At 61.5% G+C, this 22,425-nt stretch overlaps 9 protein-coding genes across 9 annotated transcripts; 3 read left to right on the top strand and 6 right to left on the bottom strand.

Annotated features, from left to right (window-relative positions):
- Positions 1 to 942: 942 nt before the first annotated feature.
- On the top strand, positions 943 to 1,521 carry SPRG_07058 (hypothetical protein; the record flags this gene model as incomplete). Its single annotated transcript, XM_012346517.1, has 2 exons — positions 943 to 1,092; positions 1,141 to 1,521. The coding sequence occupies 2 exons, from the start codon at positions 943 to 945 to the stop codon at positions 1,519 to 1,521; spliced, it is 531 nt and encodes a 176-aa protein (XP_012201907.1).
- Positions 1,522 to 1,821: 300 nt separating this feature from the next.
- Positions 1,822 to 3,204, bottom strand: SPRG_07057 (hypothetical protein; the record flags this gene model as incomplete). Its single annotated transcript, XM_012346516.1, has 5 exons — positions 1,822 to 1,858; positions 1,912 to 2,539; positions 2,581 to 2,645; positions 2,689 to 2,787; positions 2,840 to 3,204. 5 exons carry the CDS (start codon positions 3,202 to 3,204, stop codon positions 1,822 to 1,824), a joined length of 1,194 nt encoding a protein of 397 aa, XP_012201906.1.
- Positions 3,205 to 3,627: 423 nt separating this feature from the next.
- On the top strand, positions 3,628 to 4,617 carry SPRG_07056 (hypothetical protein; the record flags this gene model as incomplete). Its single annotated transcript, XM_012346515.1, has 5 exons — positions 3,628 to 3,669; positions 3,712 to 3,800; positions 3,845 to 3,917; positions 3,963 to 4,089; positions 4,136 to 4,617. 5 exons carry the CDS (start codon positions 3,628 to 3,630, stop codon positions 4,615 to 4,617), a joined length of 813 nt encoding a protein of 270 aa, XP_012201905.1.
- A 12-nt stretch (positions 4,618 to 4,629) lies between these two features.
- On the bottom strand, positions 4,630 to 6,223 carry SPRG_07055 (hypothetical protein). Its single transcript, XM_012346514.1, has 4 exons — positions 6,128 to 6,223; positions 5,990 to 6,081; positions 5,151 to 5,939; positions 4,630 to 5,102 (listed from the first exon to the last, which is right to left on the bottom strand). The coding sequence occupies exons 1-4, from the start codon at positions 6,216 to 6,218 to the stop codon at positions 4,809 to 4,811; spliced, it is 1,266 nt and encodes a 421-aa protein (XP_012201904.1). The 5' UTR covers positions 6,219 to 6,223; the 3' UTR covers positions 4,630 to 4,808.
- A 658-nt stretch (positions 6,224 to 6,881) lies between these two features.
- On the bottom strand, positions 6,882 to 8,027 carry SPRG_07054 (hypothetical protein; the record flags this gene model as incomplete). The annotated part of the gene is made up of 1 exon (XM_012346513.1): positions 6,882 to 8,027. The coding sequence occupies one exon, from the start codon at positions 8,025 to 8,027 to the stop codon at positions 6,951 to 6,953; it is 1,077 nt and encodes a 358-aa protein (XP_012201903.1). The 3' UTR covers positions 6,882 to 6,950.
- Positions 8,028 to 8,555: 528 nt separating this feature from the next.
- SPRG_07053 (hypothetical protein) lies at positions 8,556 to 10,712 on the bottom strand (the record flags this gene model as incomplete). The annotated part of the gene is made up of 9 exons (XM_012346512.1): positions 8,556 to 8,693; positions 8,738 to 8,860; positions 8,912 to 8,985; positions 9,038 to 9,076; positions 9,128 to 9,294; positions 9,337 to 9,447; positions 9,499 to 9,725; positions 9,779 to 9,879; positions 9,929 to 10,712. 9 exons carry the CDS (start codon positions 10,710 to 10,712, stop codon positions 8,556 to 8,558), a joined length of 1,764 nt encoding a protein of 587 aa, XP_012201902.1.
- Positions 10,713 to 11,087: 375 nt separating this feature from the next.
- SPRG_07052 (hypothetical protein) lies at positions 11,088 to 11,740 on the top strand (the record flags this gene model as incomplete). Its single annotated transcript, XM_012346511.1, has 5 exons — positions 11,088 to 11,203; positions 11,247 to 11,304; positions 11,358 to 11,465; positions 11,506 to 11,577; positions 11,620 to 11,740. The coding sequence occupies 5 exons, from the start codon at positions 11,088 to 11,090 to the stop codon at positions 11,698 to 11,700; spliced, it is 435 nt and encodes a 144-aa protein (XP_012201901.1). The 3' UTR covers positions 11,701 to 11,740.
- Positions 11,671 to 19,787, bottom strand: SPRG_07051 (hypothetical protein). The gene is made up of 9 exons (XM_012346510.1): positions 15,772 to 19,787; positions 15,605 to 15,728; positions 14,615 to 15,550; positions 13,886 to 14,564; positions 12,557 to 13,836; positions 12,454 to 12,507; positions 12,079 to 12,399; positions 11,897 to 12,037; positions 11,671 to 11,837 (listed from the first exon to the last, which is right to left on the bottom strand). The coding sequence occupies exons 1-9, from the start codon at positions 19,770 to 19,772 to the stop codon at positions 11,742 to 11,744; spliced, it is 7,632 nt and encodes a 2,543-aa protein (XP_012201900.1). The 5' UTR covers positions 19,773 to 19,787; the 3' UTR covers positions 11,671 to 11,741.
- A 612-nt stretch (positions 19,788 to 20,399) lies between these two features.
- Positions 20,400 to 22,250, bottom strand: SPRG_07050 (hypothetical protein; the record flags this gene model as incomplete). The annotated part of the gene is made up of 2 exons (XM_012346509.1): positions 20,400 to 21,632; positions 21,681 to 22,250. The coding sequence occupies 2 exons, from the start codon at positions 22,248 to 22,250 to the stop codon at positions 20,400 to 20,402; spliced, it is 1,803 nt and encodes a 600-aa protein (XP_012201899.1).
- Between the last annotated feature and the right edge of the window lie 175 nt (positions 22,251 to 22,425).

Below are 22,425 nucleotides of genomic sequence, written 5' to 3'. Positions count from 1 at the left end.
CGTCGACAGCGCCGCAGCCCGATGCAGCACCAGAGCGCGCGCCGGTCGCGACCGCGCAGATCCGCCAGCAAGGCCTGCTCGCAAAGTTCATCGGTACGTACCTGGTCGCACTGCAACTGGCGTTGGCTACAATATGCTATGGATATGCAGGACACATGCGAGGAGCGCACGGCGGCGACGGCGACGACGACGACGATGATGGTCTGGACTCGATCCTGACCTTTCATACCCCCGCAGCACCGCCTGTCGCGTCCGAAGCAGCTACAAGCGAAGCCGCAAGCGACACCACAAGCTCGGTGGCTTCTTCTATCGGATCAGCGCCGCGTTCAGCGCGTCAATTGGCACCAACGCCTGCTGCACTCTCATTGCGCACCACTTCAACACCGGCCCGTCGCCCTCCCGCACTCGTGTCCCAGCGCCCTGCTGTAGCCCGACCCATGCGCAATGACGCGTCTGGGGTACAAGTCTCACCAGCAAAGACGCTCCTTAGTCACACGTTTGGTGCGGCCTCCGAACGACCCGCTGCGTGGTCGTCCGCCCCGCCGGTCGTGGCGAAGAAGCGACCGCCTGTCCGGAAGCAGCCCATTGCGCGACCGAGCCTCGACACTCACAAGTGAGCGCACGTTCTGCTTGCTGCGTGATGCGACATCGTGTGTGTAGGAAGCCAAAGGTCTACGAAAGCGTCGACCACGAACGCTCGATGGCCGACGTACTGTCTCAAGCCACATCGCAAGCTATTAGCTCCGTGCTCTCGACGTCGCGGCCCACGCCACGCGTACGATCGCATCTCGCGTCTTGTAACCTCATTGCGTTGTAGCTTCCACAGACGGTCAGCAACCATGAAGACATCGAAGACGCTGGCGCTGGCATTCCCCTCGACTCCCAGGTATCCATCATCCAATGTCGTGGTCCTATACCATGGCTCGTGGGTAGACCTCCTTTATGGTGTCGCCGACGCAAGCCTCGTCGATTCTCAAGCGCAAGGACGCAGCCCGTCGCAAGGAATACCATATCGTCGGGCCGATCGGCCACGCCATTTTGGGTGCCGCCCGCAAACTCAACCGCGACAGCACGCTCTTCCACTCGAGTCAAGTGCGCATCAACCATACATCAGCCTCTTGTGTTGATTACCGAGCTTAGGCGTCGTCGCTGCAATTGGCCAACCCGGCGCTCGACCTGCCGCAGCACCGGCCGTTCATTACGCTCTGCGTCCTGCGTCGGCGATCGCACGCCAACTTTATCGTGCTCACGTCGTTCGTGCACGACGTCTCGGACGCCGCGTACTTTGCGTCGACGACGTCGTCGATGCGCCTCTGCCTCTCGCCCGGTGTCTTTTTGGACGCAGTGTACGCGGCCGAGAAGGCGCCAGCACATGGCCGGAGCCTCCTCAAGCTCTTCGCGCCGCTGCATGCGATCGCCGTCGACGGCAACCACCCGTTCCCGCTGCTTCTGGGCACGTACTTTCTCGAGGTACTCGATACCGAGCATCACTGCGACGCGACCTTGCCGAGTCTGAGCTGAGGCTTGTGCGGCGCGGTGCGCGGTCGCGGCACGATACCGTTCGAGGAGGCGGATGACGTTGACGCCGACTGCGGCCGGAGCTGGCTGATTCTCTCCATGCCGTTCATGAGGAACTGCAGATACTTGGTGTTGCGTGGCAGGCTTCTCGTCGCCGTGACGCCTTGCGCTGTGACGCGGCCGTAGACGCTTGGATTATGGACTTGTAAGAGCTGGAGACGTTCCGGATCCGTGAGCTCCGATGTGTTGCTGTGCAGTTGACGCGAGCAGTGGGTGCGGGCTGGTGAAATTGCCGGAGCATCGTCAACTCGAGTCGTCAGCTCCGTACGGGCCGTTCGGTCTCGGAATGCCGACTCCATTTCGGCTTGAAACTTGAGGCTCGCTTCGTCGGACGCGGTTCGTGCGTGGATGGCCGCTTCGTGGTTTTTTGACCACGCCCGGTACCGATTTTGCGGGCGCGTGAGTGGGTAAATCACTGGCGGTGGGCGCGTCTTGGTCTTGGTCGCCTGCACCGGCGCTGCTCTCCGTGTCGGCAGCTTGAGCTTCCAGCTGCAGTGGTCCATCGCATACGTGGCCGTCGACGCGTGCATGTGCAGGTCGTGCCCGAGGCAGTAGATGACCGAAGTGGCCCCGATATAGCGGACCTGGGTCAAGTGTACGAGCATGCTGTCAACCAAGGGCGATCCGCGCTGGAGCTGCGCGGGCTGCAGCACCCATTTGTAGTTGGCGTACATCTCGGCCGTGACGAGACCTCGCGCCTCATCGCTCCATGCGCGGGGTTGGAGGCGCACGACGGACCCAAGCTTGGCAGACGCGCAGAGGAAGCGCGTTTGGTCTGCCGTCTCGAGCGCGACTGCGGCGAGGCCAGTGTCTTGCACGTCGTGTGCCCAAGGACCTCGGCGCAGTCGAAAGAACACCTTCTTGGTGTTGACGCGCAGCGCGAGCTGGTCGTCGTGGGCGCAACCGAGCGCATTGCCGTTGGGCGACAGGAACTGCACCGCCATGTCGAGCAGGACCGGCCCTACGCGATGGTAGGAGCATCAAGAGGTCGTTGCATCGTACGTGGCGCCGACGCGATCGTGGTCGAGACGGCCGAGACGCACGCATGCGCAAGCGCGATCGAGGACCTAAGTAGCAGTCTCGAAGCTGCAAGAAATGGAGCGACGCCACCGATGCTTGGCCGATGTCATTTCGATCTGTTGCCGCGCTATCGTGCGGTCGAGGCTCTGCCCCGATTTGACCTTGTGCACCATGTGCCGCGACATCTTGCTACAATTGCACGAGGAGAACTGAGAGGCTCCAGGTAGAGAGTGGTATGTACATGTAGTCGTGGAGGTGGTCGCGCTGCTTGGCCTGCGCGTACGCCGAAGTAGGATCGAGGCCACGCGAGGGCAACGAGGCGACTGGGCTCGGCTCGCATTGGTTATTCTTGTCGAGGAGCGCGTCGATGAGCCGCGCTTCGTTCGAGCCGCTTGGGCTCTCAGCCAGCGACGGACTTGGCGCCGACACGGTGGTGGCCTTGTGCGTTTGGTCGTCGGGCATTCTCTCGGGCTCCGTCGCCACCGCGTCCTCGTCGAGGTCAAGCGGCTCTGGCAAGTGGTCGACATGCACGCGCTGCTGCCAAAGCGGTGCATAGAGGCTCGAGCCGCGCCGCAAGATGGGCCGGCGCACGGTCTCGGCGTCCATTCCTATATATATACTATCTTCGTCTCCAATGCGGTCGAAACCGACAACGCAGAAGAGTGCGATAACGTCATTTTGGATCGTTTGGTATCCGGATAGAATAGCTCCACAGAGCCAATTATGTCGATAGCGCAGGCTTTTGGACCCATGCGCCTCGAATGCTTCCGCTGCTGCGTCGCTCGTCGTTGGCCCATCGCCTTTTTTATCCATCTATCCAACTATCCAACTATCCAGCGATCTGCAATCCAATGTAATTATCTATCTCGGCCAGCGACTGTCCACTTGGCAGCGTTTTCGTTGCGAGAAGACGTTCGGTATCAACACAAGTAACAAGATCCCGGATAGGACCAGATTGTACCCTTTTTGGCACGTGCGCCAGCGCGATCTTGAAGGGTCACAGAACGACGAGCTATCGAGCGGCCGACGATGAGCACGAAGGGTGGCATGAACGCGCACCACCAGGCAGAGGTCGCCGCCATGCGCCGTACGCCGACGCTCATGCGCCATTAGATTTCCAAGTTTCTCAAGTTTTTCCGGTCGCGCATGGCGACGCACCTCGAGAACATTGACGCCGAGTTTGACGACACGCGCTCGGATCGGTCGTCGCATGGCGCCTTCTGCGTGGCTCAATATGCTCTTATAGCCTCTCGTCCGACGACATGTACAGCCAGAAAGACGTGACGGACGTGCTCACGTCGCTCTGCTTTGCCATCAAGGTACACGCGACGACACGCCGTGGCCTTTACAGCTCATGCACGTAGGCCAACGCGCGCAGCGAGCTCCAAGATACGATCAACATGACGGCGCTCCTCTTGCGCCAAGTGTTCACCGAAGCGGAAGAGAACCAGCTGCGCCTCGAGCTTGACACGGGCATCGTCGAAGACAAGGGTGCGATAGCATGCTCCTACATCCCACAACATCATGCGGCAACTAGACATGCTCGAGAAGGTCGAGCGGCTCTCGGTGGCCGAGTGGGCGGGCGACGAGAAGCGTGCGTCGGCCAAGAAGGCCGTGCAGCCCAAGGCCGGCCGGTCCGACGAAGAGTTTGAGTCGCTCCAGAAGGAGAACCAGTCGCTTCGCGGCCGCCTCGAGCAGCTTCAAGTCGACTGCTCGCGCGCGCTCAAGGACAAGAGTCGGCTTCAGGACGACATGGACGAGCTCCGGCACGCGCAGACAACATCGAGTGGCCGCCACGTGGACGCGCTCGAGAAGGAGCTTCGCGCGGCCCGCGATGCGCTCGCCGAGTACGAGGCGAGTGCGAAGGAGGAGGAGGACCACATCTCGCAGACCAAGCCGTTTTTGCAGCTCAAAAAGATGGTCAAGGACAAGAACGACCTGATCCAGCAGCTGCGCCGCCGCCTGCGCAAGTACGAGCCCGAAGACGACGACGCCAAGGCCGCGGACGACGACGACTAATCCGTAGTAGCATTTTTATGTGAAGACACTAATCGAGGCGCGGGGGGACCTGCCCGCCCCAGTGCACATGGATACCCGGCCACTTGGTCGTAAGCACGTCTTCGATCTGGCAACTCGAGCCGCCGGACGCCGCACCCGAGTCGTGCAGCGGCACCGTGTAGCCCACAACGTTGCGGCTCGGCACGGTGGCTTCAAAGCGCACGAGACGCGGTGTTCGGCTGTCGACTGTCGACGAGGCCGTTGTAGTGGTAGAAGACCACCTTGTCCTCGGTGTCGGCGGCCATCGGGACGAGCTCGGCACTCTCCTCGGCGGCCGCCGTTTGACCGCTATCAAACTGGGCCTGGAGCTCCCGCGCGAGGTCCGAGTCGGAGCGCTGGCGACTCGCGACCTTGCCGTTGATGGCTTGTTGGAGGTCGTTTGTCTCGAGCAAGACGGAGACGACGCGCCAAAAGTCGTCCCAGAGAACAATCCCCGCGCCCGGCACCTACGCCTCGTTGTTGATAGATCGCGTCGAGTGGAGAAAAGTGCGCACCTCGAGCTTGGCGAAGAGGCGGCCCATCTGGTACTGGTTGCTGAGGATGCCTTGGTCGACGCCGAGCGACTGCAGGCACGGTAGGAGCGCATCCAGCGCGATGAACCCGCTCTCCATCGTATCGTGCTGCTTGAACGCACGCGTGACTTTGGACAAGAGCGCGTCCGAGTTGGACTCTTGCACGAGCGACAGATGTGGCGAAAAGAGCACCGTAAAGTGGCTCGCGCTCCCGAGGACCCAAATCGGCGACAACGGAGTCTTATAGTAGCTGCCCACGGCGCAGTAGCGCAGCGCCTCGAGCTGCGTGAGGTACCCGACGAGAGGGCGACGTGAGACGCCCCGCAGCACGAGGCCGGTGTCGCCCATGGGCACGCTGTCGTCAAACACGTTGGACGTGCCCCGGCCCGTGAGCATGAGGTTGAGGAGCTCCTGCGTGCCGTGGCCAAACTCGCCCATCGTCAAGCTGCTCTCCATGTCGTCCATGTCGCCGCGAAGACGATCGACGCCACGCGTGAGCACCATGCTGTACACGAAGCTCAAGACGCCTTTTCCAGCGACGAAGAAGTCGCGCACCGACGCCTCGAGGTCGGCGCGCGCGACTGCGATCGGACGCACGGGCCCCGACGCGGTCGCCGAAACGTGCGCAGCGTCTATGAACCATATTGGGTCGGTCTCGGCTTCGGTCGTTGCGAGCAGCATCGCGGCCAAGACGGACGCCAGCAAGCGCTCGCGGGCGTCGCCGGTTAACGGCGTGTCCAGCGAGCCCAAGAGGTGCACGAGCATGCGAGCCTACGGCAAGAGACCTAAGCATGGCTCATCACGTAGGATGGCGACAGTACCTGGACAGGGGCGAAGACGCCGCAAGGACCGCCGTGGGTTTGCTGCAGGCCCCACGTCGGGCCAGGCCCATCCAGCGGGCAAAAGCAAAAGTCTACTTGGTTCGCTGCAGTCGCAGTAGAAAGGGCGAGGCCAGGTACCTTCGCTCTGCCAGCGGAGCTCTTCCTCGCTCTCGTAGACGGCCGACGCGCCCCACATGAGCTGGCGCAAGCTCTCGACGGTTGCTGTCATCGTCGTCAATGCAATATAGAGTCGAGTTTCGTTAGTTTCTCTCAGAGCTTGCACACGACAAGGTCTTTGATAGTTTATTGCCCGACGCACGTGCCTCAATATCGAGATACTCTCTAAAATCGAGGTCGCAATCGTGTTCAAGGTTAGTTTCCCATTAGTTACTCAGCTTGTATACAATTCACAGGACATTCCCTATAAATATCACCTGAGGGAGCATATCTCTCATAAAGCTCGTGTCACGATTGCAAGAAAGGAGATTTGACACGGTTGAAGTGGAGCCTGCTGGTGCGATCGAACAATCGGCTCGATCTAGATTAGCAGCATGTACCGGTAGAAGTCAATTGTAGTAGACTATACGTAGACCTATGCGCTCCCGAGCTGCAACTAAGCAATAAACACTTGCCATTTCGGTCTCGAGAACGGTCGTCGACGAGCATGTTGCCGACGAGCAAGGGTAAACTCACCCAACGCCGGCTGCGATGCGAGAAGCTGCGCGCCTTGGCCACATGGATGCCGCGACCGAAGATTCGGCGCACGTTGCAGGCGACGCAGCCACGCTAGCTGCTCTTGGATGCAAGCAGTAGCTTGGGTCGCAGGCATGGGAAAGGCAGCCAGCGGTCCCACTCGCGAGTCTGATCGAGGCCAGAAGCGTGGGACGCGCATTGACTGGTCCCCAGACATACACAAGTTGATGGCGTTAAATAGTCCTTTTTCTATAATAGAGATACGGAGCTAGACAATGGTCGTCCGAAGCGTCGCTTGCGTCGGCGAGCAAAAGCTCGAGCTAATGCGCATGTCGACGTCCGCGAGCGAGACAAGCGACTTGCGGTACGTGACGCCTTCGGCTTCGCGCCGCGCTTGGCCCGCGGCCTTGGCGAACGCTGCAACAGCTTCTTTGGCTGCCCGCTGCCGCTCCTGGGCAGGCGGCAACGACGGGCGCGGCGCCATGAGGAGGATCGGACTGCATGGCTGCTCGTCGACCGCCGACAAGGTCGCGGCATCGTGGTCCACGACGGCGAGGACGTCGCCGCGCGGATAGCTCACCGAGAGCGTTGTGCTGCTGGCGCGGATGCGCTGGAGCGAGATGGGCTTGACGACCTTCGGCATCGCCTTGGCGCCCATGGTCGGGAAGAAGACGCGCCAGTCCGAGCTCGGCGGCGGCGCGTCGCCGTCCCAGCGCACGGCGATCGACGGGCCGCCGCCGTAGACGCCCCAGAGCGTCCGCCACGCGTCTTCATGCAGGAACCGGTAGTCGTTGCCATACGTCAGCGTCTGTTTCGGGTACAGTTGTCCGTTGTAAAAGTAGAGCAGCGCGTGATTCGAGATAGGACCGGGCGCCGTCGGCGTCGCGCCGTCGGCGTACGCGAGCCAGGCTTCGTACCACCGGTTGTGTACGACATAGTACGTCGCGCAGGCCTTGCTGTTGAGGAGGAGCACGCGGCGCAGCTCGGCGGCCGGCGGCTCGTGCGAGCTGCGTGTCGGCAGCGACGTCGGCGCGCGCGTCTTCCTCTGGAACGGCGAGGCCATGCGCCGCTTGACGCGCGGGTCGCCCTGCGCCGCGAGACACGTCAGCAGCGAGGCGCAGTCGGTGCACGTCCGCGACGCGTGGCGCGTCGAGCCCACGAGGAACGATTTGTGGGGCGAGCACGCGCTGCAGACGAGCTGGCCGCAGAGCCGGCAGTGGTGGCGGCGCTTCCCAAAGAGGCCAAACGACTCGTAGCAGAGGCAGCAGAGCGCGCTGGCGGCGTTCGGGACCCAGCGCACGTCGAGGACGCGAGCGTCGTAGGCGAGCTCAAACACGTCGTGCATCGTATCAAGTGTTTCGTGGATGGGCAGGAGCAAAAGTGAAGCGGATGCAAAGAAGAAGCCGACGCAGAGCCGGACCGAAGGCGCTCATTCGCCGAGGAGAAGCATCTGCCGTTGTGACGTGACAGATAGTATGTACACTGTACGTTCCGTTCGGACGATCGATCCTGAGCAGGCATGTGCATTTGGGTGCGCCAGGAGAATGTGTATCGAGGAGGAGGAGGAAGAAGGGCGGCGCAAGCTACTCGTGCACTGACCAGAGACCAGCCCATCGACGTCTCTTGCGTTGGCTCGTCGCTAGCGCGGCTGCAACCACGCGTCTCCATCCATCCAAGCAGCACGTCGACAACACCAGCCGACAGCCCTAACGTTGTGTCTGCGATTATATTGATACGACTACGAGTTGGCAGCAGCTGCTCGTTCATGGTTGCAGCCTATCGAAGCGCGATGGGACAGCGTCAAGCCATGCAATTGCGCTCTTCCGGCCGCTACGCATGGCGACTTTGACCACCATGTTTTCTCGGACGTCACTCATACCTTGTACGGAAGCTGGAGGGCGATGAAGACGTCCTTCTCGTCTGGGCAGATCAGACCCGGCGCTTGCTTGAGCTTCTTGGCGCCTTTGGCGCGGGCCACTTTGGTGAGCCCGCGGTCGGTCAAGCTGTAGCCCTACGCAGGATCATCCAGTCGCTCGATTGTCTTATTGTACACACTTTTTGCTTGGCGTACGCGCGCATGCTTCGGTTAAAGTGGTCGCTGCCCGTAAAGTACAATTGCGCAAAGCCAAAGAGGCGGCGCGGGTACACCTTGAGGTCGATGCGCCGAAAGGGCCGGCGCTACGATGAGATCTTCGCTTCCTACTGATATTTAGATCCTCTAGTAGGCACCTCGTCGACGCGGCAGACGCCCATGTACGAGTCGCAGCCGCCCGTGTGGTGCTCCGTCACGGTCGTGAGGTCGTCTACACCGTTGTATTCGAGACAACCTGACCAAGCGCGATGACGCATTCTTACCCGTGAGAAACGTGCGCTTGTGCAATTCCCGGAGCAGGTCTGGTCATTACATCAAAATTTGGCGCCAAATAACTCAAATAAATCGAGTACCGGGCAAGAGCACGCACTCGTCGGCGAGCGGGTCAGTGATGAGGATGTCAACGTCGCCCGACTGCAGCTTGCCGCGGCGGTAGCTCCCGCATGTCACACAGACGGCGGTTGGGTGAATCGTCGCGACCGTCGCCTTGACGATCGCCTGGATCTCTTCGACCTCGGCCCTGAGTCTTATGAGCACGCCATGGTTAGGTTCTTGCATGTACCGTGGGATTTTCACCAGAAAATCGGCATAGTGATGTAGCCCGATGCGTTGTTGTGGGTTAAGAACCTCGTCTTGCCGCGCGCGCAGGGCATCGAGGGACCGGAAGCCCTGGCTGCGACTCTCGTCCGTAGAAATCATAGACGATCGATCCACGAGATGCTACCTGTAGAGCGACGTCGCAGTCGCGGGCCCGACGCCCCAAATGTTGGCAAAGGTGCGGAGGACCTGGAGCCGGGCGTCGGCCTTCTTGGCTTGGAGCTTGCGCAGCGTGCCTGTCTCTAGGATCTCGCGGATCTTGGCGATGCCCGTCGCGTTAAACCCGTACTGCGGCCGCAGCGCTGCCGTCGACGTGACCTTGGCCGGCAGCTGCTTGAGAATCGACAGCATGCGCTGCGTAGACACATCCATTGCGATAGTTCCACACGAAAAACGGCATAAAATACCTTGTAGCTGTTCTCGCGCCACTCGTCCTTCTCGACAGCAAGGTACTCGATGAGCTCGTCAAGCACCGACGTCAAGTGCGAGTTGTGGTTGATCGACTGCACTACACTGGCGGGTTCGACGACGTCGGGCCCAATGGACAAGCCTCATACCGGACGTTGTCGCGCACACAAAGCTCGAGGCCTTGATTTGGCGCGGATCGGCTGCTTCTTCTGCGTGGATGTCGACCATGCTCGGGTTGTTCTCGTAAAAGATACGCTTGCGGTACGCCATGTCTTCGTCGAGCGCCCGTAGTGGCGACGCGACAACGATCGCAGACCTTGGCGTTGGTGGCGGTGCGGGGCTCTCTTGGGTGTTGCCTGGCGAGCTTTCGTAAAAGGCTTTCTGGGGCGGCGCGTCATCGGCAGCCACAGGCGGCGCAACGTCGCCGCCATTCCTCCACGGAAACATGCCATCGGGCGGCAACGTGCGGTGCTGGATGACATGCACGAGCCAATCAGGCGAGACAACGCGCAGACTCGGAGGCATCTCTGACACATGGCAGTAGCTGCAGAGCCGCTCGCGCGACAGGCTGAGGCTCGCCACAACGATCGTATCGCTGTCGTCGCACGTCGTGACGAGCTGCCCGCCGGCCTTGGCCACCTGCGTCGTCCAAATGTCGAGGCGTCGCCGACTCATGTCGGATCCCAATGGCACGATCAGCAGTCGCAGGCCTTGTAGCGGTCCTGCGAGTGGCATTGACTGCCGCCGGCGCGCCTTGTCGACGAGCGCTTTGGTCACGGCCATGGGCGGAAACGACTGCCGCCGATCCGAGGCGTCACCGGTGGACGAAGAAACGACCGACGGCGCGTCAATCTCGTTCGCTGGCCGCTTGGTCGGAAGGTAGATCTCGTTGAGCTTGTCGAAGAAGCGCGCCTTGCGCTTCGCGCTGAGCATGCTGCTGACGGTTGAAATTTGGCTCTAATCGAATTTTACCCAATCACATCCATGTTGAGCTCCATTATGAGCCAATCGCAATGCACAGAGTTTCGATCTGCACAGCCAACCTACTACCGATGGGACCGCGTGCTCACCTCTGGTCCTGTGCGACTCCATGTCCGACGGCTTCAATCGGCTAATCAGAATCATGTGTGAATCGCATTGCTCTTGTGGCCAAGAGCTGAGATGCTGACGAGAGGATGCACGTTGGTCGAAACGCTACTGCAACTTGCTGGCCAGATTGTGATTGGTTCTTTTTTCACACAATACTGGTATATTATTGGCTTACAGTGATTTACATCGATGCCATTGGTTGAAATATTCAGAGCGACGATGGAAGGGACGGCCGTGCTGTGCTTCCCCGAGTCGGGCGCGTGGTTCCAAGGCTACGTCAACGTGGACGGCGCATCGCTCGGGCTCATGGGCGTCGAGGTGCCCGTCGACGACTGGTGCGGACCTCTCGCTCTGCTCCGTCGGCTGACGCGGTTCTAGCGTGCACTGCCCGCACGGCGGCTACCGCGAATACAACCTCACCGTCATCAACTACGAGGTACTACGAGAGCGAGGACAACGATGCCATTGCGATGCACTACTTCCACGTAGGTCGACAAGGAGCTAGAAATCGCCGTGTACAAGACGGGCGGCGAGAGCTGCACGATCGCCTCGGACGACGTTGGGCCGTCCGTGCATTTCGATACGTCCCGCCTCCTAGTACGACCGCTACGCTTGTGCTCGTGTCTCAGACCACTAGGTGGACAGCGACGCAGCCACGGCCATTGAAGTGCTCTTTCCGAGCATCGCGACAGCTGCGTCATCGCCCGAGGTGTTGTCGCTCCTTTCCGACGGTGACCAACTCTGTTCGCAGGAGCTCTCGGCGTGCGTAGTCTGCTATGGCACCATGCGGCTGCCGCACGTGGCGCTGGAGACGATGGAGCCGCAGCCATGACACTCTTCTTATATCTATATACATATGCACAAAATGCGGCTCTATGGCGTGTTGTTGTTGGTCGGTGTGTGGTCGGTGGGGGAGCCGTCGATGACCACGTCGCCCTGGCAGAGATCGCACTCGACGTTGCGCGGTAGCTAGACGTGCAGGATAGTGAGCCATGCGTCATTATCGCACACAGGTTGTTGACACATACCACAAAGTCTTCTTCGTACGAGGTCGACGACATGAGCTGGTACTTGACCGAAATCGAGAGATGGAGCGAGCCGCTGGCCACGTCTTGGAGCGGCGCCCAGACGTCGAGCGGATGGTCTTCGGCCAGATCCAGCAAGCTCACCTAGAATCCGTGAGCATAACCATCTCGCAGCATAAGACTACCTTGGTCTGGCCCATGAACGGGTGGCTGCGGACCTTGCACTTGTTGTAGACCGAGCAGTAGAGATCGGTGGGCGGCCCCGAGTACGCCTGCTGCTGCAGCGCTTCCAGCGACGGCGACGATAGCGGCATATCCGGCGCGTGGGCTTCGTGCACGGGCAGCGCAAACCGGTAGACAAACACGTCATCCGCCGTGTTCCACGTCGGCTCGAGGGTCGAGACCGCGTGCCGGCTGCGGTACGTGCTGATGGCCCACCCGTTGGGCGTCGGGCGCGGCGTCTCGAGCCGCGGGTACGACAGCTGGAAGAACACGTACGGGTCCGCCTAGGACAAGAAGACAATGTGTCCACAATACGAGGCACGCTTCGTTAGCCATACCGAGTAGCCCAAGAGGTCGCTTGGAATCAGATGCGTGCCCGCCACGAGCTTGATCTACGACACTAAATAAGAATTCCTTGGCTCTAGAAATCAAGACATGTACCGTGAGGACGGCCACGAGACGGTGCGGGAGACCCAGATGCCGGAAGAGCTTGTTGCGCTGCACTTGCTTGAAGACATCCGTGAGCCAGCGCGCGTGCGTCACGGTCTCCTTCCAGCGACTGCTCGTCTTGATGTAGCCGCCGTCCGCGTCAAAGTGCTGGACGGCCGTGACGAACCAGCCCTCGCCGCAAAGCGTCTTCCACACCTCGCGCATGTGGCTGTCGGGGAACATGAGCCCCGCGGCTTCTTCGCAGATCTGATCCGACATGGGCAAAAACGTATCCCAGCCCAGATCCACGCGCGACGGCGGCGCCGTCGCTTGCTTCTTGGGCGGCGACGTGGGGTCCATCCCGAGCATGTAGCGCGCGAGGTTGGCCGGCGCATCGACTTCCCACGGGTTCACAAAGAAGAAGGCTTCGTCCGGAATCGCTTCCGGCGAAATGCTCGTCTTCTCGACGACTGGCGGCGGCACATGGAGCGACATGGTGTGGTGGATGTTGGGTGCGACGTGGACTTCGACCGCGGGCGCGGCGAGGCGCGACCGACGCCGAACGAGCCAGCGCAGCTTGTGGTTGAGGCACCAGCGCCCGAGGAGCGCCTGCGCCTCCTCGACCGTCGCGCAGAGGTGGTGCGCCGACAGCCACGCAAACGCGTCCTTGAGTGTAAAGCACGGCACGTACACGCGCGGCTCGAGCCGGAAGCGGCGCATGGTCATACTCACCCCGAGCTTCGGGTGGTTCATGTACAGCATGACCATTTCGTCGCTCCAAGTCGAGAGGTCGGGCGTCGCGAGCTCGGGTGGAGGCACATCGACCGGGCGCACGAGTTGGTCCAAGCCGAAATGGCCGCAAAAGCAGCTCGCATCTTTGACAATGTCGTGAAACTCGGTCAACACGTGCGCCTCCATCGAGAGGTACCAGCGCTTGAGCCCCGTGAGCGGCGCGTCGACCCAGTGCTTCCAGAGCTTCTTGGGCGCATACAGCGCATTGTACATCATGACGTGCTGCGTCGTCTCGTCGAGCGGGTACTCGACTTCGAACGCGTCCGCCAGCACCTTCTTGCCGTTGCAAAAGAGCGTCCGGATGAGTTGCACCATGAGGATCGTCGTGTACAGCCGGCGCACTTGGAGGAGGTGCGTCGACGGCTGGACGGCCGCAAACTGCTCCAAGAACGAGTAGCCAAAGTTGGAGATGTTGCACGCACCCGACCGATCGAGAAAGGTCACGGCGCTCATGTTGACCTGCTTGAGGATCGCCAAGTTGGCCGCAAACGTCTGTTCGTCTACAACAACGACAATAGTGTCCACCCTTCGTGCAAGACACGAACGTACACTGGGACGTGACGTCGAGAAGCAGCTGCGGCTGGTTGGTGCACCACACGAGGAGCAAGCTCCCGAGCCGAATCGCAAGGCCGAGGACCGCTCGCAACGTCTTTGGTAGCTCGAGCGTGCCTTCCTCGAAGAGGTGCTGGAGGTAGCACAGCTGGATCGTGAGGTGTTCCCAGTCGCGGAAGACCTCGGCCGAGATCTGGCACGTCGTAAAGCTCGCGGACGAGTGCAGCATGTTGAGGCTCACAAAGTTGACCCACTCGTGCATGACCGCGTCGCGCGAAAGCTCGGACAAGAGGAAGCAGCACTCGACCATGTGCATCTGCGCGTGCGGCTGCAAGACGCCGAGCGTCGCCTCGAGGATGTACTGGCGGTCGACGCGGAACTGGGCGCAGAGCGGCGCGCAAAGGTCGTTGAGGTAGCTCACGTGGTCGATGCGGACGCGCGTTGAGAGCGGGTGGATGTGCCGCTTCACCGAGAGCCGAAAGTGCGAGATCATCTCGCGCGCGACGCGGAGACCAATCATCTTGCCCACGAACGCGGAGGACGACCAGCGCCGGCACTCAATGTCGGCAATCTCGTGCTTGGGCCAGAGACTCGGCACATCGTCCGTCGACGACGGTGACGTGGCGCCGTGCAGCAGATCCTGCCAATCCTCTTCCGTCAAGCTCGTGCGGTCCGTCTCAAGCGTGAGATGCTGTGCGAGCGAAAAGCTGCTGCGCGGCGCGTCACGTTGGCACTACGCGGCGACCCAAAGAGCGCGTTCGACGACGACGACGACGATGTCTTGGGCTCGAGAAACCAGTTGTGCTGGCGCCGGTACACGTCCATCTCGCTGCGCGGCGACGAGAGGTGCGATGGCGCTTGGTGCTGCGCGTCAATGATGTGCATAAAGTTCTTCTTGACATGGATGTTGAGCAGATGCCGCGCCTGGAGCATCTGCAGCAGCGCCGTGTCGTTCAGGCCCACGTGCTTGCACACGTACGCGCCAAACGAGTACGCGTGGTCGACGTCGGTCGAGGTCGTGAGCACATCTTCTTCCTTCTTGTGCGGCGCCGACTCGAGGATCGACGAGTAGGCGAAATGCACGAGCGGCCGCTTCACTTCGCAGTAGAGGTACTGGTAGTGCAGCGAGAGCGACGTCAAATTGATGAAAAAGTCCAGACTCATCTTGGTGCGGAGCGCGATACTCATGTGCGGTGCCTGCGCCTCGTTGGGCTTGGCATCTGCGAGCATGCGATGCAGCGCACCGAGGTCGACGACGTCGATGGGCTGGCCGCTCGGCGTCAGTACAGCTGAGGCTTGTTCGTACTCGCCGAGCCACCAGAGCGCTGTGCTTTCGAGCCACCGGTTCTCTTGCTCCCGGAAGAGCGGCACGAGACTCGTCTTGAGCACTTCGGTCGTGAGCGGCCCGACGTTGTAAATGTCCGAGGCCTCAAACGTCGACGAGACGCTCGTGCTCTCGACGAGGCGCGCAATGATCATGGCGAGGCTCGGGTCGTTGAGCCGGCCAATGCAGATACGCAGCGCTTCCTGGAGCCGCGGCGGCTGCGGCAAGAGGAAAAAGGCGGCAGCGAGGTCGTACTGCTTCTTCCGAAGCAGCGAGTAGGCATTCCGGACCGCCGCCGAGCTCCAGCGCTCCTCGGAGAAATCGTAATCGGCCAGCGTCTAGTATATCAAGGTGTCAATATCCATCCATTAATGTCGGAAGGAAGCGTGTACCTTGTTGGACTCGACGCGCGATACCTTGGCGAGCGCGCTCAGCACGTTCTTCTTGCCGAGCGCCAAGTAGAGAAGACAGACGCTCATCGCGTCACGCGTGCGCATAAACGTGCACTTGGCCATCCTAGCGTCCCATACTTGAAACATTGAAACTTTACAAGACGCACCGCTCGACAATCTCGCGCAGCTTGGCCGGGTCGCGCACCCAGAGGCCGAGCCACATGGGCTTGAGGTCGTCCCAGAGCGCTTGCGGGTGCAGACACTGCTCGATGAGCACGTTTTGCGACTCGGACTGGAGCGCCCACGACACGCTCGACGCCGGCACGTCGTGTAGGAAGCCCTCGACCGTCTGTGGCGGTCCGCCGGCGACCGCGACGCCCGTCTCGTCGATCGGAACGACGGGCATCGCAAAGACGCCGGCCAGGTCGTCGGCGTCATGCAGCACGTCTTGGAGGCTCGTCGAGAGGACGTGGCCGAGCACGTAGCGCTGCGCCGGTACATCATACCCGTTCAGCGAGAGGTGCTGCATTTTTTGCAGAAACGAGAGCACGGCCTTGAACTGGAGCCCGTGCTCAATCTCAAACGACTCGAAGAGCACGTACGCGTTCCGGTGCTCCTGCTCTTCGTAGCGCACCTGGACTTTCTGCGTCAAGCGTCGCAGCACCGCATCGATCGCAGTCGTTAGCGTCCCGATATCGCGGTTGTTGAGGACGCTGTCGTCCATCGGAGCTGGCGGCGCCACGCGCGTCGGCGGCGACGGCGCAAAGAGGTCCATCGCGCGGTTGCTGCGTGGCTGGTTGCCCTTAGCGTTGGCGTAGCGACCGAGGAGCGACGCCGGCGCCGTCGGCGTCTCTTGCAGCACGATGAGAACGCCGGTTTGCGCGCTCATGTCGGTCGACATGTCGTCTTCGAGCACACGCGCCAGCAGCTTGAGCAGCTGGACGGTCTCGTTGAACGCGTGGTGAAAGTCGAACGCTGGACGGTAGTCGGCGAGCGCCGTGTGCACGAGACCGACGCGCGCTGGAAGGCCGCAGAGCGTCGTGAGCAGCACGTACGGGTGCCACACGGGACAGTGCTTTGGTTTCGTCGTGCGATTCCAGTACTGCACCCAGTCGCGCTTCCGGAGCCGACCTGGCTCGTCCCACTTGCCGACGATCGTCGGCGTGTCGTTGAGCGCCGCGCGCGCATACAGCGGTCCGTCCGAGACGCCGCAGGCCAAGATGAGCGCGGAGGCATCGCGCGTGCAGTCAAACATGGTCAGGCCCGTCACGATCGGCTTGGAGAGCGGGAGCCACGTCTGGTGCTGCGCGTCGTACGTGTAGATGACGACGCCGCCAGCGTACTGGATCGCGAGCGGGTCAATGTGAAACTCGACGTGGCCAGAGCACCAGCTGAACGACGTGACGGGGCCCCAGTTGCTTTGCGACGAGATGCACGCTTCGAGGCGCAGAATCCCAAGCCCCGACTCGCCTTCCCACACAAACACATCGTTCGGGCGGTCCGCGTAGAGCACCGCGAGACGGTTCGGGTCGTCCATTTCAATGTGGTACACGCCGGTGGTCACGGCTTCCGACGGCATGGCTTGGCCGCGCCGATAGAAATGATGCGGCGTCACCGACGACGACGATGACGACGACGACGACGACGACGACGGTATCGGCGTCGAAAGCGGCTCGCACGCGTGGATGAGCGAAAAGTCGATGGTCTGGTGCGTGACACGGCAGCGCCAGTGCTGGATCGCACCGGATGCGTCGCCCACAAAGAGGAGCGCGTTCCACGTCACGTCGCTCGGCGCCGCCTTGACAATGGACGAGAAAGCGCGCTGGCGGTAGTCGCGCTCTGTGCCAAGCACGGTGATGTGGCCCATCGTACTGCGGACGTTCGACACCATTTCGAGCTTGTGGAGGTAAAACGTCGCGTGCGTCGACGGAAGGTACGTGCCGAGGAACGCGTGGAGCTCCTGGGAAGCGGCTTCGATCGCGAAAATGAGCACAACGTCCGACGTGTACGCGCCAGCGTCCGAGTAGACGGGCGCCACCGACACGTGCTCGTACACACAACCGGTGGCCTCGGACCCGATGACGCGCCACCCGCCGTACAAGCTCACGGAGCCGACGCTGTCGACGCCGAGAAGCGTCTTGCTCTGGACGCGCGCGAGGAGCCGCCGGCCTTGCTGCGAATGGTCTTCGTGTGACACGTCGTCGCCGTCATCGACCTCGTCATCGTCGTCGTCATCGTCGTCATCGCCCGTGTCGACGACGGGCGTCGCGTCGTCAAGCTCGAGCGCACGCCGCGCCACGTCATTAAAGTTGCCACCGCTCGAGCGGAAGCGCAAGGTCACGGGTCCTTCCGTCGACGCGATCGTGTCATAGACGAGGTTGCGGAACGGCTCGAGCGAGAAGCCCTTGACGCTGACGCCGTTGACAGCAATGCACTGGTCGAGCATGTCAATCTGGCCGCTCGCTTGGCCGGGCAGGCGGTGATTATGGTCCTCGTCGCCGTGCACAAACGCCGTCACAACGAGCTTCTCGCCGAGCGTGTCGAACGTCAGGCCCAAGCCAAAGTGCGGGTCTGGCTTTAAGCCGACCTCGTACTCGAAGCCCGACTCGCCCAGCTCGTGCGAGTAGTACGTCCAGGGGTAGTGCATGCTTGGAAGGCGGAGACGGTTGCTTAGACCTGGCTTGGGCGACGAGAGCATCTTGCCTTGGTCGGCGCCGGTCGTGCTGTAGACCTGGAAGACGCCGGACGCCATCGTGACGAGCAGCAGTGGCACAGCGTCAAAGTGCTTTGTGGGAATCCACTGGATCGACGCGATCTGCTCGTCGCACGTCATGATGCACGACGGCACGAGCTTCGAGACGTTCGTAAACGTCGAGAGCGAGAGCCAAAACACCATGATCTCCCGCGCACTCGTGGTCGCGACTAGAGGCAGCGACGGGTGCGTGGCGAGCGCCGTGATGGGCTCGGTATGCCCGCGGTGCCAGCTCTTGTCCTTGAGGATCGGATACTTGAGCGAACTGCAGTCGATACGGTACGACAAGAGCACGTGGTCGGTGCGCTCGAGCAAAATCGAGAGCGCCGACGGGTCCCCCGCGCCTGTCTGTGAAAAGTACCCAATCACTTGGACCTGCTTGATGACCGAGCGCGTGCCGTCGTCTTCGTTGCCGTCGACTTTGAACGTGAAGTCCGTCTTCTTGAGCCGCGGCTTGGCGTCGAGGCCTGTGAGCTGCCACACGTGCAGCACGCCGCTGGTGTCGATGACGCTGAGCCACTCGCGCGTCTTCTTCTGCTTATTGCTATCGTCCTTGCTCGATGTAAAGAGCTCCTCGCTGATGTTGCGCGTGCGCGGAAGCACCCAGCGCGTCATCGCAATGTCAAGGTTCGCTTGCGGCTGGATGAAGACGACGCACTGCATGAGTGGCGTGCCGCAGCCGCTGGCCTTCTCGGTCCAGATGCGGATCGTCTTCTCGGCCGTCATCGTTAAGAGCATGCGCTCGGGCTGGAACCACTTGGAGGGCACTTGGCCGTTGCTGTCGTCGCTCGTCGTCGCGTCGTTGTGCGTCGCCGGCTTCCACGAAATGTACACGACACCTTCGTCGTGGCACAGCACTTGCTTGTCAATGTTGGAGCCGTCGTCGTGCTGCTCTTGCCGCCACACGTACACCTCGGTCGCGCCGGTTTGGGCAGTGGCAAAGACACATCGAGACGGCGAGAACGCGAGCTGGTCGCACGGCGTCTGCTTGCGCCATACGCACGAGTACTTGACCGACTCGTCGTTCGGCGAGCACTCCCAGAGCGAGATGCCCCGCGGGCCGCCCATGAGCATCGAGTACGAGCAGCGAGAGAGCGCGAGGTGCGTGACCTCGCCGGCCTCGAAGCGCATGCTCCACGCATGCGCGTAGCTGACGCGGTACTTGGCGTACTTGGCCACTGGGTCGGGGCAGTGGATCATGAGGACCGTCGATGAGAGCGAGACGAGCGACGCCCGGCGCGCGTTCCACTGCGTGAGCAAGATGGGCGTGTCATGGAAGGGCTGGTTGGCAGCATTGGGGCCTGGCACGATGCGCCCGAGGAGCGAGAAGTCCTGCGTGTCGAGGAGGTCGATGCGCGTGTGGCTCACGACCGCTGCCACGTTCTTCCCGTCAAGGCCGACCCACGACCACGTCATGCTCGTCGATCAAGGCGGAAACTTTCTTGTTGGGGCAGGCGCTGCTGCAATTGCATCATTTTTATTTTATTATCTTTGCCACCATATGGCCTCGGATTCTATTTCTCGGCCCAAGATGCTGTGCGACGCGATGCCATTGGGTATAAATACGCTTATTTCTAACCTATCGTGGCGGTTGAACCCATATCCACATCTGGGCGTTTAAAAGAACTTGGGAATTGTATGCAGAGCATTAAAATATTGATCTGGCCCGTCTCCGAGGATTGGTGGAAAAGCGCACCAATCACAGGCCGAGATTCCACGGAGGTGGAGTGCACGCCGGAGACAACCCACCTCGACTGACGCAGAGACGCGCCGTCGTTCGACCAACCTCGCCAGCCAACCTCGCCTACTGAACCAGTCGACTAAAGAACTAAAGGATGGTAGCCAAAACGAGCTGCGGCTTGTCGGCTTGAGGGCGCGAGGACTGAGAACCATCCAGCGCTGGGGGTAAAAATGGCGCGCCGGCAACTTCAACAAGGACGCTGACCACTCTATCATTCCGATTCAGCGCGTGCTCACATCATAAGCGATTCAAGTTGATAGATAATATACGGCTACGCTACAGACTACACGACTAGGAGAGTGCTACAACCAGATCTGAGCGGCCTGGTAATGGGCCACGAGGCGCTTCATGGACGCGTACGCCATGCACGCGAGCGTCGTCGAGGCGAGGAGCACGAGCACAAGGTCCGTCGGCGCCGGCGTCCGATACCAGCGCACCGTGATGACGCCGATGCCAATGGCGGCCGCGCTCCCGATCGCATCGCAGACCGCGAGCACGCTGGCCGCCAGCCCCATCTGGCGAGGTGGCAAGACGAACGCGCCGATCTCACCGACGCACGTTCGGAAGAGCATCTCCGCCAGCCCCAGCGGCACGAGATACGCGATCGCATACGCTGAGTCCATACCCGTCGTCGTCTTCTTGTGGCACGTTGTGTCTGGGAGCAGCAACGGACCGACGTCGTGCGGGCTGCTGCGGCGGTAGAGCTCCACGATGCCAGCGAGAAAGGTGCCAACGAGGTAGAACAAAAGCGCGTGAAGAAGCCGCGTACTGCGCCCAAAGGCCTTGAGCTCCACCGTGAGGAGGCGCAGGAGGAGCGGACTCGACACGAGCGCAACGACGCCGACGCCGACCGCCACGTAGTCGGGGCTCACGTGTACGCTGCCAAACGCCGTTCGACTTGTCTGGCACTGCTGCAAGAGTAAGAGTGAGTAGAGCTGTCCGCGCAGTGCAGCCGCAAAGACGCCCATGCACCCAATGGGAAAGAGGCTCAAGCCGCGCAGGACCGGCATGTGTTCGGATGCAATCGGCCCGTCCTCGTCGTCCTCCTCCTCCTCATCGTCATGGTTGTCCGAGCCATGACGTCGCCGATGGACGTGAACCGAGTAGTGCAAGTTGAACGAGGCGACACCAAGGACGAGCGTCGTGATCCAACCGAGGAAGATGCTTGCGACACCAGCTGCCGCCAACACGAACCGCGTGTCGAGGGCGGCGCCCGCACGATGTGGCACCGCGACGCTCGCGACAACGGCTATCGCGCCGAGAAGCATGAGCAGCGCGCCGCCGCTCGTGCCGAGGAGGAGCCAGTGCCCGCGCAGGATGTGCCACCCGGTGGCAAAAACGGAGGCGGGCGTCACTTGAGGCGGCCAGCGCCGGCAGCGCATATGGACATGTAACCACGACAGCGTCGCGAGCAGCAAGAGGCAAAGCGCAAAGAGCGCAAGCACTTGGGTCCGCGACGTTGTCGCAAGACAGAAGGCTTGTGTAGCTGCGAGGCTGCCGATCGACGCGGCGGTGGTCCAGCCATAAAACGTGGTCTACATCAGACTGGTTCATCTCATGTGTTTCTGGCGAGGAGAACGTACGATCTCGAGTCGCTTCTGGTCGTCGCTGACGTCGTGTGTGTGCTCCAGCGCCGTTCCCGCCACGATGACGTTGGGCAAGATGGCACCGGCCGCCACGTAGGCGAGCGCAAGCCCGAGGCCGTACAGAAAGGCCGTGTCCAGCACGCATCCAAAGAGTAGCAGCAACGACGCGACGACCCAGAGGCCTGACGCCCGTCGCAGCACGAGCCCGCGGTGTCGCGCATAGTCCCCAAGAAGACCGCCGCCGCCGCATGCGACGCTGAGCAGCATCGAAATGACCAGCACCAAGCTGCAGCGCGGAAGGTCTTGGAGGCCGAGCGCGGTGCGCAGACGATCGGTCCAGCCAAACGTCGCGACGGCCACGACGCTGATGTTGGTCACGATGACACTCAGGACAGCGAACGGCTTTAGAAGGACCATGGGTCTGCACTCGTCATGATTGGGCGACGTGCAATCGATCCACGCGCCGTCCTTCTCGAGCTTGACGTCTTCGCTCCATGGCACCAGCGGTTTCCACATGGGCTTGGACTCGCCGTAGCTGCCGCGCCTCGATGCGTCCATAAAGTCCATGCGGTCGCTCGCGCATCCCTTCATTGTTTGCAGCTTGGACGTAGCGGCTTGGAAAGGCGCCGTGGGGTACCCAGTGGCGACTCGGTGGTCGCCGCATCGTCGCCGTCGTCGTCGAGGTCCTCGGCGCAGATGCGCGCAATGCTGTTGGCGTCGACCGATACAACCAGCTCTCGCG

The sequence above is a fragment of the Saprolegnia parasitica genome (genome assembly GCF_000151545.1).
Source record: "Saprolegnia parasitica CBS 223.65 unplaced genomic scaffold supercont2.29, whole genome shotgun sequence".
NCBI classification, from domain to species: Eukaryota; Oomycota; class Saprolegniomycetes; order Saprolegniales; family Saprolegniaceae; genus Saprolegnia; species Saprolegnia parasitica.
Note: the sequence above shows the minus strand (reverse complement) of the source record. Positions and strands in the feature narration are given on the sequence as shown.

Excerpts from the sequence above, each read along its gene's own strand:
- SPRG_07055 (XM_012346514.1), bottom strand. The coding sequence starts at position 6,218 with ATGACAGCAACCGTCGAGAGCTTGCGCCAGCTCATGTGGGGCGCGTCG. Across the intron at positions 6,082-6,127 it reads GCTCCGCTGGCAGAGCGAAG|ACTTTTGCTTTTGCCCGCTG; the intron begins GTACCTGGCCTC and ends CGAACCAAGTAG. Across the intron at positions 5,103-5,150 it reads GCCTCTTCGCCAAGCTCGAG|GTGCCGGGCGCGGGGATTGT; the intron begins GTGCGCACTTTT and ends AACGAGGCGTAG.
- SPRG_07051 (XM_012346510.1), bottom strand. The coding sequence starts at position 19,772 with ATGACGTGGTCGTGGGTCGGCCTTGACGGGAAGAACGTGGCAGCGGTC. Across the intron at positions 15,729-15,771 it reads CTGCGCGAGATTGTCGAGCG|GATGGCCAAGTGCACGTTTA; the intron begins GTGCGTCTTGTA and ends ATGGGACGCTAG. Across the intron at positions 15,551-15,604 it reads CGCGCGTCGAGTCCAACAAG|ACGCTGGCCGATTACGATTT; the intron begins GTACACGCTTCC and ends TTGATATACTAG.